The 11,532-nt window shown below is 43.9% G+C and overlaps 1 protein-coding gene across 3 annotated transcripts; it reads right to left on the bottom strand.

Annotated features, from left to right (window-relative positions):
* Positions 1–27: 27 nt before the first annotated feature.
* Positions 28–11,456, bottom strand: tecpr1a (tectonin beta-propeller repeat containing 1a). Of its 3 annotated transcripts, none has more exons than XM_026351368.1 (24): positions 11,011–11,454; positions 9,861–10,100; positions 9,191–9,373; positions 8,993–9,115; positions 8,786–8,905; positions 8,476–8,650; positions 8,289–8,389; positions 8,055–8,156; positions 7,799–7,947; positions 6,807–7,402; positions 6,464–6,609; positions 6,177–6,332; positions 5,911–6,060; positions 5,443–5,600; positions 5,129–5,359; positions 4,837–4,933; positions 4,598–4,677; positions 4,413–4,469; positions 3,880–4,054; positions 3,452–3,587; positions 3,060–3,152; positions 2,792–2,898; positions 2,312–2,431; positions 28–1,691 (listed from the first exon to the last, which is right to left on the bottom strand). In XM_026351368.1, the coding sequence occupies exons 2-24, from the start codon at positions 10,083–10,085 to the stop codon at positions 1,542–1,544; spliced, it is 3,630 nt and encodes a 1,209-aa protein (XP_026207153.1). In that variant the 5' UTR covers positions 10,086–10,100; positions 11,011–11,454; the 3' UTR covers positions 28–1,541. The 3 variants fall into 3 exon arrangements, with proteins under 3 accessions (XP_026207153.1, XP_026207155.1, XP_026207156.1); XM_026351370.1 differs by lacking the exon at positions 11,011–11,454 and adding an exon at positions 10,618–10,944; XM_026351371.1 differs by lacking the exons at positions 28–1,691; positions 2,312–2,431 and having other exon boundaries at positions 2,852–2,932; positions 11,011–11,456.
* Positions 11,457–11,532: the final 76 nt, after the last annotated feature.

Genomic DNA, 11,532 nt, shown 5'->3' with positions numbered 1-11,532 from the left:
ACTACATTTTGACCATGCACAACACTTGACAAATGTCTGCACGATGTCAACAGCACTATAGTATGATTTTAGTTATCCACAGATAATTCCCATAGGTCTCTATGTGAATTTGAGCTGCTGTTAACACAAAGAAATGCTTTAAGAGATGCAACTGATTGGTGTCTATAGTTTAAATAGTTGTATGTTAAAATCTACATTACTCTGGTTTGAAACAGCATCATTGCAACAGGCGCTATACTTATTGTAAAATACTAGTATCTTACAGATTTGTACCAAAATAGTGTTTTTCTCATTGCTCAGTCATTCTACTACCATCCATCTAAAGGAAGTAGACAACACGCAAATGCAAACATTCTCCTGAGAAAGAGGAAGGTTCAGTTTCAGCACATCGACCACAAGATTTTTCTTTTCCCTTATTTACAGTGCTATGAATTGCACATACTCCATTACAATAACAGAAAAATGTTACATTTAGGATATTACATCTATCTATATATATCTATATATATATATATATAGAAAACCATGGGTTAGCTGTTTGTATAAGGGAAACTACAACCACCACATGTAAACTAACCCACATGCTAAAAAAAACAAAACAAAACTATAATAAAGTCAGAGTGTAATTGTTCCCCACAGGAACACAAAGTCAATATATTTCAGTTTCAGTTTAGTTTCAGTTGTTGGGTTGACTCATTAGGACCCCTCCTTACATGCTTTTGCAGATGTCTCAGGCTAATACACAGAGCCACGCTGACATGAGGTTCACCATGGTGCCAAATCTGGACTTTCTGGTGACAAAAAAACTGTCAAGATTTATTGTTGCATACAGTAAACCCAAATCTAGACTACCTTTATAAAACCTAATGTTGACAGATGCTACATCCATGGTATCCTGCAGTCTGTGACATAAAGTCATACAGATCGAATATTGTGCTTTCTGCTTTATCCAGTTATTCATTCATTAAATAAAATAAAACCTTTTAGAGTTTTATTTTGTACACAGTAGCAACTCTGAAGCAGACAGTTTAGTAACTAAAATACCCAAATTGGTTTCCTATATAAAAAAAACACTTATTAAATATCTTTTAAAAACATCTGCCTTCCATTATCTTCACCTCACATGTGCTCTGCAGAGAAACCACACAAACCAACAAAAAGATCACAACTTGATTAATAAATAAGAAAAAAACAAATGCATGAAGACCACCAATGTCAGTTTGGTATCAGGGACAGAAAACAGGAAAGATTTCAACAGCAATGCCCCTAGAGAAGTGAGAAAGTACATTATAACAACATTAAAGTTAAAAAACTAAAGATTGTCTTCAGAGAGATTCAGCTCATCATTATAATTATCAGATTGTTCTAAATGCTCAAAATATACAACTCTGTTACACTAAAGGCTGTCAGCTAAAGACATTGCAGCTACTCCAGTGCTGAAATAAAAAGAAAATGGCTACGAAACAAAGCATCCAACAAAAAGGTAATGTGCTTTAGGATGGCTTCACACAGTATCTGTGCACCTTTTTGTGTTTGTGTGTCTAACACAGCACAGCACTGCCGTTGACCTCCGTATTCCTGACAGTGAGGGGACTGTGAGGGGCTGGGCAGGATGGGTCCAGCAAAGAGGAAAGACAGATGCGAGGCGGCTCCATGGAGTTCCCTCTCACTGTGATGTGATCCCATCCACCCTGAGAGACAGGAAGCAAGACACATGGAGAAATCAGCTCCAGGCACTTACGTTTGTTTGCAAACAAACCTGTTTACTTTGTGGCTTTTTGAGCACTAAACCCAAATTTCAGACCACAACCTAATGAGACACACCTCGTATTGTTTTTATCTGTTTGTACAGGGAGGTTCACATGTGAAAAGTGGTTACTTAATGCAAAGACGGGGTACTGTTTCCGTGAAGTAATATTGGCCTAACTTTTTATTTAAAGTGGCAAAGAATAAGATTCGCTCTTTTCCAAATGCTAGAAACTCATCTGGGTGTTTTGGATTTCAACACCCAGGATTTGGCTCACAGTTAAGAATGATAATACAAGTGGAGAAGGACACCAAGCATCAGATTTGTGCTGGTGTTTGTAGCCTTAAACCCTCAACAATTTGAAGAAGGACTGCACAGAGGCTTCTTCTTCTTCATTCTAACAACCTTCAATGTAATATTCTAAATGTCTGAGATGAACATCTTATATGGTATCTAACTATATCCTGCATATGTCAGAAAGATGGCGGTTTAGTAAGACAAGAGCTTAAGAAATGTAGCATCTATTTATGATTGCAAATTAAAGTTAATTCTCTGGTGCCTTACCCCAATGCCATAGTCCCATGACTGTCCTTTGGGCTCCAGGGGTTGGACTCCGAGTCTATGGCACACTGTCCCACAGCTCAGACTGTGGCTGCCCTGCACCTTGTCTGCTATGACCCACACCTACAACAACACATATATTTTGATTTAATAATTTAGACAGACACATTTGACTATAATTGCTTATTACAGCTGCCTCACTTTCACTTTCCACGCTCTAAATAGAAGAAAGACAATAACGGTACTATAACTACTATAATGGACAATAACGGACAATAACTTCACTAAAAAGGTAAGATCTCGAAATCGACCAAGGTATGCTGATGTTTGCCAGCCTAGTCTTTCTGTGATGCTTCATGCCATACTGAATATCAAAGGGGCAAAATTGACACTGTAAAATGGTTTAGAACAGCTGAATAGTGGGATTGCTATCGCATCTTTGTTCATCATTTAACAGTAAATGTTCTGTATTGTGGTACTGACCTGGTCGAGAGGCCCAACAGAGACTTTCCGTACATTATTCGAGATATGTTCCCAGGAAGAGCCCTGAGGGTAGCTGGGGGTCACACCCTGTCGGTACCACAGGTTACCTGAACAGGAAACAGCCGCCTGATCAGTGAGTGCCTACCAAGAAACCAAGTCTACATGTATTTCTATATGTAAACATCATAGATGTTTCAAATGATAAATGTTTGAATAGGGGGAACATATCTATACATGTAAGATGTAAATAAAAATGCAGTCACTTTACCATTTTCATCCACAGTGTAGACTGATGTCCTCCCAACCGACACCTGCTTCAGCTTCTGTTTGGCTGGAGAGGGGATGTGGTACCAGCAGTCACCTGCAGAGGGAGACACAGTACACACAACACCATGAAACGTGATTTTTAAGTCCTAAAACTAGTTATAGGAAACCCAATTAAACAAATGAATAGATTTCCAAAGAATGATGCAGTGAACTAGGATGACCAAATTATGTTTGTTTTTTTTACACTTTAACAAACCACTTAGAGAATCATAACTCTGCGCAGCTTATTCCTCTAACTAAACTAACTAAACACAGTCTTTTTAAAATATGTCATTTTGACAGGAATGATATTCTCTACTTTGTATGGCAGAGCATTAAGGTTTTCCTACTAACCTGCAGGGCTCTGAGAGGAGACAGATCCCCTGTAAAAGGCGGAACCGTCTTTGGCAATGGCCCAAACCTGGCTGGCAGCCCCGATGGAGATGGACTTGAATGGCTGGTCAGTTCCCACATGGAGCCAAGAGGAACCCTGAAAGACCAGCAACAGGATGTTAGAACAATCACCTCGTACCTATTTTTAACTTTATGCTATGATAGACACGTATTTCAATGTGCATGTTTACTGCAGCTTGTTAGAAAAGCCTCCATCAGGACTAAAAATAAGAAGAGCTGTTTCCAAATGGAGGGCAATGTGGTTATGTGCACTGCAGTGCTCCACATTTGTGGTGACATCAGGACAATGAAATTAAAATGGCCAACTCACCAAATGGTGTAAAACCTGTTCATGGGGTGTGAGCTTGCATATTATTTATGTGACTCACAGCAGGTGTCAGCGAGGTGACTCCCAGTCGACAGAGGACGTCTCCCTTGTTGCTGATCGCCCACAGAGGAACCACATCCACGCTGCTCTGAGCTTCACATGGCAGGATGGTCACATCGCTTAGTGGGATAGGTGGGATTTCTTGCCAGGGTCCTGTTGTGGTCAGTTTACACTTCCTGTGCAGAAGGAAGACACTCACACATGCTCTGGCAATATTCAACACTAAAGATGCTGTAAATTATGAGGTGTGCTGAATGACACACCTAGGCAAACTTTAATCTCTAAATTAATCTGCCAGAAAATTCCCCTCTATTGACAAGCTACATGTCAAAATACCTTTCTTCTAGGGCTCCTTTAACTAGAACTGGAGACAAGTGACAGCTTCATTATAACACATAATCCAATACTATACTAAACTAAGATTTAGTTGTTTATAAGCATAAACTAATACCTATGACTACTCCATGTATCAAATGGAACTTCCAGGCAAAGTAACTGCAAAGACTAATATGCCAGAGTTGCTTTGGATAATACCTGGCCCATCGCCTACGTCGCACAAAGTCCTTCATTGTTTTATAGCCATGATATGACCTAAACAGAGAGAAGGAGAGGAAGGGAGAATTAGAAATAATATAACTGTGAGAGCAGCATAATGTGGGCCAGCAAACACAGAAGGGTTTGAGGAACCAGCTCAAAACAAAACAAAATAAGAAACATACGCTGGAAAATCAGCTGCATACTGCCAGCCTTCTCTGTCTGTTCCTCCAGAAACACTGTAGTCGACAGCCCAGTCAGACACCTGCAAATATGTAAATATGAGAAGTGAAACTCTGAAAGAATCAGCATTTCTGGCTACATGCCTTGTCCTTGATAATTCAGCACCGCATATTTAGAGTTTTCACACTGAATCATACCAGTTACCAAAGGAGAAGAGACCCCTGCGTGTAGCTCTGCTTACCCATGTCCACTGAGGGGAGGGAGGTTTTGTATTCGTCTTTGTGCAATCATATAATCCTGATGCATCACTCCACATGTAGCGGTCAGTAGGTAGACCCCTGAAGCAAACACATTTAACGAGTCATCAAATTATGAAAGCTATGAAAAATGTGTCCCTCAGCTGCTGCAGTGAGAGTTTTTCTTTCTTATATCCTTTGAAGTATGAATCCACTGATAAGAAGAATAATCTTTCACAAATACCAAGTGTCAAAATACAAACTCCTTCTTTCAACTTGAATCTCAGCATATGATACCTGCTGGTGTAGCCAGTGACTGGGTTCCACCTCTGGTTCTCGTAGATGTACACACTCTTGACGTCCGTCTGAGTGCAAATGTTATCTGTGCTGCCGGACAGTCCCTGGAAGAAGCCTCCCCCATAGCCCCCAGTGTAGACCCAGGCAGTGTGGTCATAGCCAATCCCCCACACGATGCCAATGCTGTTACACTCCACTATACGCAGGTGACCTCCAATCTGCCGCCAGAACCTGCACGAAGTCAAGAAAAGGAGTTATGGTAAATGGAAACGGTATGTTTATATATACAGGTTTACTTTCTGAGGTTTTCTTACATCTGGTCGCAGGGAGTGGGGTAAGGCACGGCCTCTAGACTGGGAGATGGCTCACTGACAAAGATGTCTCCTTTACAAGTGACAGACCAGATGGCCTGTTTAGAGGGAGGACCGTGGATTCCTCTGGAGTCGCAGCACGACACACTCAACAAAGCCAGCTGGATGCGGGGAGGGAGGTGGAGACAGACAAAAAGAATCAGAGAGGGAGACAGAGATAAAGAGGAAGTGATAGGAGAAGACTCAAAGAAGGCAACAAGAAGGAAAAATGACAAACAGGTGTGCTAATTCAGATCAGCCTTTCAGCACACAAATAGCAATGATAGCACAAGTTCTTTTATCTCTGAAAGCAAATTAAATTTAACACACAACAGCTGGGTTGCAGAGTTTCCCATTACACATGGGCCAAAAATGCAGCTGTAACAATCCCATTTACTGCGTGTGAAAATGTTGTGTAGCAGTCATACTGACCCAGTCGTGCATCTCCTGCTCTGTGGCTGCTGCCAGTCTGATCGGCCACCTCTGTTTGGTCCGCTCAGGAGTGTAGATGGCAAAAGTGTGTTTGGAGTCGTTCAACACAGGAACCAGGATGGTGACTTCGTTGATGAAGGCATGAAGGTACTGGAGAAAACAGCAACAGGCATACACAGAGACCGAGTCATCAAACAAACCCTCAACATTGAATATAGGACTGTAAATATTGTACGGACAAAAGCAAACTTTAACATCTTCATTACCTTTTTCTCCTCGTAAAAATTGTAATAGATGAACAGGATGCCATCCTTGTTGCCCTCTGGTCCTGAGAACTGCTCCAGGGCGAAATGAACGTCCATCCACTTGTGTGGCTTCCAGTCTCTCCACCATTGCATGGTTCCCTTCTTCACCCACACGGACTGTAACGGGATTATGTGTTTGAGTTAGAGAATGGATGAATAATTTAACAAATAAAATGAAGGAAAGAAAGAAGACAACCACATACAGAAAAGAAAAAGAGAGAACGTTTCCTATAACACGTTCTATTCACCTGTTCTATGGCTTGTTCATAATGTCTGAAATTATCCATTTCTCTCTTCGTCCTTTCACTGAGCTGCTCGAAGATTTGTCTCCGCCACGCTGCTGTCTGGGCTGGAGTGACGGACAGACTCATGGACTGGACAGACTGGACCAAAGCTGGAGGAAGACACGTAGAAAGAACAGATGAATAACTGACTGATCATGTAAGGGAAACAAAATGGACCTTTGAACTGGCTCAGAGCTGGTGTTATTTAAAACACTCATTTATCTCCAGATTAATAAACTATTTAGGCACTGATCCAACAAATGTGGCAGTTGAATCCACCAGAGGAAAGCTATGTCATATAACTCACAAGTGTTCACTGAGCAGTTGAACCAGTTGAGTTGGGAGTGGCTGTCCACAGAGCAGCCTCCTCCACTGACCCACGCCCACACAGGGTGCTCATCTGTCCCATACGTGTCCTCCATGGCCAGGGTGTAAGTAGCCACTGATGACAGGCTGCAGGTATCAGCTGAGTCCTGCCCTGCTCCAGTCTGGGCCTGTTGAGCCTGCGCCTCTTCCAAGTCCACATTACTCCACTGGGGATCATGGGAATCTCCAGGAGAAAGAGCTATACCTGCACAGGGAACTTTGACCTCTCCTTCTCCAAGTACGGTCTCTTCCTCCAGAAGAGCAGGAGCAGCAGATCCAACCTGTCTTGAGGTCTTTGCTGGTTCGCGATCAGACACAAGCTCGGAGATGAAGCTGTCGCTAGTGACTTTGGGGATGCGGGGTTTGGGTGGTTCAGAGGGCTGGTCGGAGGTACGACCTACGGGAGCATCTAAGGACTCGGGGGAAGCAGAGGTGATAAGGCAGGTGGCTCCATCAGTAGATCCTCTCTCTGTGTCTGATTCTACATCACTCACTGCAGACTGAGCGTGCACCTCACCAGAGAAGAAACATCCAGCACTATGAGAAAGAGAGAGAGAGAGAAAGACATAAGTGCAATTTTCTTTTCTTTTTGTTTTCTTTTTTTTAAGGTTTTAAGTGCAGAGAAAGATCAGCTGAGTATGCAGAGGTGGGTAGACCGTTCCACCATTGTGGATCCAAAGAGCTAAAAAGGTTTAGTCTGGGGGGGTTTGGTTTCCTGTGCATGACTTTTAATCAGGTCGAGGTATTATACTGTAAGGTTATTTCCTATTTGGGTTATATTTAATCTGTCCACCTCTTAAACTGGTAAATGCCAGCTTTGTTAATGTATTAATATATATGTTCCAACCATTTGTTCTATCTACAGTAAATGTCCATACTTTGTGTCTTTGTGTGTGTGTGTGTGTGTGTGTGTGTTCACTAAAGCTTCTTCACCTCTGCACGCTGATTGCGCTGGCACTGGAGTGGGATCGATCTCCATCTCGGGGAACACTGATAAGCTTCCAGGTTTTCCCGCTCAGTTCACTTGAGGTCACGCCTTGTCTGAAGTACACTGCCCGATCCTCACAGCTGATACCCCACACCTAAAGAGAACAGCAAGAGAATGAAGTGCCACCATACAACTGTATGGCCCTGCGGACTGAGAGGTATGTAGCTATGTGTCCCTTATTTTCACAATAATGGGACTGACCTGGTCATTGAGTCCTACATCGATCATGATCATTTCTCCAACCATGCTGATCCATCCGGAGCCACATGGATTGTGGGAGTTCACGCCACGTCTGAACCACACCTAAAGAAACAGGAGAGTGGGGAGAGAAGTCATATGTTAAGACACACCTGCTAAAGAGCACCTGTCTGTCGCACACACCTGCTCAAATGCCATGGTTAATACCCATTTAGGCAAAGTTCCGAATTTTCTTACTTTGTTGTCCTTTGTCACAGCCCACACAACATTGATGCCTACAGCTACATGTATGGCTCCCGCAGCAGGGCTAGGAGACGCCACCACTGCCCAGGAGGTACCTGGATTGCACAAATTATCATTGTAATAACTCACAAACACAATCAAACTCCAACAGCATCCTCCTACTACAGGTAAGCCGGTGTACCTTTGGGGAAACCTCGGCCAATCCCCTCCCTGACAATGAGCTCTCCCTCCCACAGCACTGCCCACACCAGGTCCCCAGGGCCACAGCTGATCTGGACCACTTCCCCAGGGAGAGGAACCTCCTCCCACGTGGAACCCTCAGGATTTTGGTGATAGATTCCCTCTCTGAACCAAACCTGGATGGAGGGGAAGAAAAAGAGGGGCTATATAATCAACAATTAAAGTAAATACAGTTGTTAACAGCTTCCGTGAGAAGAATAAAAAATAATAAACACATACAGGTGTGTGTTTGTGTGCGGTGCAGGCTGTACCTTGCCTTGCAGGGACACAGCCCACAATGACATCTGGCCCCTGGGCTCTTCGCTTATCTCCCAACCTCCACAGCTGATGTCGCTGAAAGGATCTGGTAGAGTGGTCTGCTGTGAGGGAATCTGTGGGACGCACAACAAGAGAGACCCAAGTGAACAAACTATGAGACTTTACACACACAAACACACACTGTGCAGTTGCCTGATTACCTTAGCCCAGGTGTCCATGGCTTTGTACCTCCTGTAGCGGAGCCATCGCCTTCGACGGACACAAGAGTTCCACTTCTTGTCTTTGGTGTAGTAGGCGGGGAAGTCCATGGCGTATGTCCATCCCTGCAGAAAAACCTTAGACGTAAAGAAATGCCAGAAACCGACGCAAGCAAAAAAAGAAAACCATTAGCCACTTACGCCTTTTTCAGTGGGCTCTCCTTCAAAGTTTTCGTCAATGTACCAGTCCCCCTCCCACTCCCAGCTGTTGGAGGGAAGCCGGAAGCTGTCCAGAGGTTGGTGCTGCAGACCTGTGACATCACTCCACTGCCAGCGGTCGCTCGGCAACAAGCGCTCTGAGAAACCATCGACAGGATTCCATCGCTGAAGACAGACAGAGACAGACACAATGCATCAACACAAGCTATTAGTAATCCGACTGTCCCCTCGATCCAATCAAAAAGAGAGAGTCACAAGACATCAGGGTCACTGCAGTTTATTGACCTGATGCACATAACCTGACAGCCTGATGATCCTAAGGAAGTTTCCCCATTCCACACTCAGGACGTACTTTCACAGCATCTATTTATTGCACAAAATGTGGTTTAACATGCCCACAGTTTGTTTCTTTACACACACAGCTGACAGTGTTCTGGATTAGTAACAGAGGAAGTGGGACGCTGCTTCATGAGAATGTGGCACTTTCTTTTCAGTCACTCGGTCACACACACACACACACACACACACACACACACACACACCAAGAGGAACTCCTACATTTTCAATATCACTTAGGCTGTTTTTGCTGTAGCTGCAGGAATTATTAGTGTATTATAGTGATTTAAACGCTTAAAGATTTAAAGCCACCCACTTGATTCTCATAGGTCTCCTCCTGGTAGCGGATGGGCAGGTCAGAAGCGTGGACATTCAGGTAGATGTTGTTGTCACAGGCGATGCCCCAGCAGCACTGCTGAGCTGCTGACACGCGTTTGAACTCCATCTGGGCATCTCGGCAGTGCTCCCATTGCTGCCCTGCGGTGGACAGCCTGTAGATCTGGCCGTACACGTCGACCGCCCACAGCAGAGAGACGGGCATGGCTGCACCTCGGACCTGGGGAAGAGGAGGATGAGAGGGAAAGGGAGAGGAATAAAGGATGAATAGTGTAGCTTTAAAATGACAAATAAGTCTACAAATATAGTTATACAATCAAAATAACCTGCATCTGTTAATTCCAGTACATCACTGAATCTAACACTCTCTCCAAAGTTATTTATGATGGCATCATCACAGTCAAATGAACTTATTAGGTAGGTGCATTACAGATGTCGCTCTGTCGTATTCAAGTGAGATTGAGCCAGTGTGCACCAGGACATGAACCTGAGGCAGCCTAATAGAATTCAGCTATAAATCATGTAATAATTAACTATTGAACCTTATGTACTGTGACATCTCGAAATGTTACAAAGGCCCCACCCAGCTTTTCTCTCGCCAGGTTCACATGCTAAACAACACCCATCCTACCATAACAAACTGTTGTACAGTAGCTGAAACACAGTGGGTTACCTAGAAAACCCATCCACAGAGAAAAGACGCACACACCAAGCAGGACCGTGAAGGCACCACTGACCTTTGCTGCGTTTGACTCACTCGCCTTGGTAATTCCTCACAGCTGATGACACCTTTTTCTGCAGCCTGTACAACATCCTCATCACGACACTGAATCGTGCATTGACAGTGAACTGTGACAGGCTCGTTTGGAGCTCGTTACGAGTCCTTTTTCACAACATTGCGTAACGACAGAGATGGATGCTGCCGCTACGAGGCGTCTCCTCTGTCACCTGCAGCTCACACCGAACAAAACACACATGCACACACGTTTACGGTGCACACGTAGGCTGCAGCGTCTCCAACAAGCGCACATTTGTCCAGTAAAACCAGATCCGGGCTCTAAACGCAGCACTCACAGGCTTACAGGCTTAGCCTTCTACAAATAGCAGATGAGGAGAGTTTAAAGACCAACCTGGAGCTTCCTCTGATCAACCGCAGGCCACAGAGGTGTCCCGAATGAAGAGCAGGTTGAATCTCACCCACTGGTCTTCACATCCCTGTTCCTCTCCTGAGAGAAACAGGAAGTGTTGCTATCGGCTGTTTGGAGCCCCGTCGTCCAGCAGGGGGCGCTGCACGCACACCTGTAATCATTAAGCACTAAGAAGTACAAATATGTCAAAAATGATTTACACATCTCCTCTGGTGCAGGTAGCTCAACCAATAACTGTGTGAGATATTTACCTAAAATGTATTGGAATAGAAGGATTAGTTCATAATAATTCTAATCATTGTTAGAAGCAAATACTGATAAAAATGATGTGTACAGTCAGTGTAATACTGGAGTCCGTAGTAACTCCACCAGAACAGCCTCATTAAAGTAGTTCAAGTAACATTAATGAAAAGTGTGTACTAATAGTCTACTAGTTCTTTATTCAAGACTTACCCTGCCTTTGCACCTTGCTCACCTTACCTTGCACCCTGCAAGTCGCTTTGG

This window comes from Anabas testudineus, chromosome 19 (genome assembly GCF_900324465.2).
Source record: "Anabas testudineus chromosome 19, fAnaTes1.2, whole genome shotgun sequence".
NCBI lineage: Eukaryota > Metazoa > Chordata > Actinopteri > Anabantiformes > Anabantidae > Anabas > Anabas testudineus.
This window is presented reverse-complemented; position numbering and strand designations above follow the sequence as displayed.

What these genes read in the sequence shown, in the direction of transcription:
- tecpr1a (XM_026351368.1), bottom strand. Translation starts at nt 10,085, where the DNA reads ATGCCCGTCTCTCTGCTGTGGGCGGTCGACGTGTACGGCCAGATCTAC. An exon ending in CAACTGCTCAGTGAACACTT is followed by an intron (nt 6,610 to 6,806) that starts GTGAGTTATATG and finishes GTCTTCCTCCAG; the next exon opens with CTTTGGTCCAGTCTGTCCAG. An exon ending in CGACGTAGGCGATGGGCCAG is followed by an intron (nt 4,055 to 4,412) that starts GTATTATCCAAA and finishes CCTTCTGCACAG; the next exon opens with GAAGTGTAAACTGACCACAA.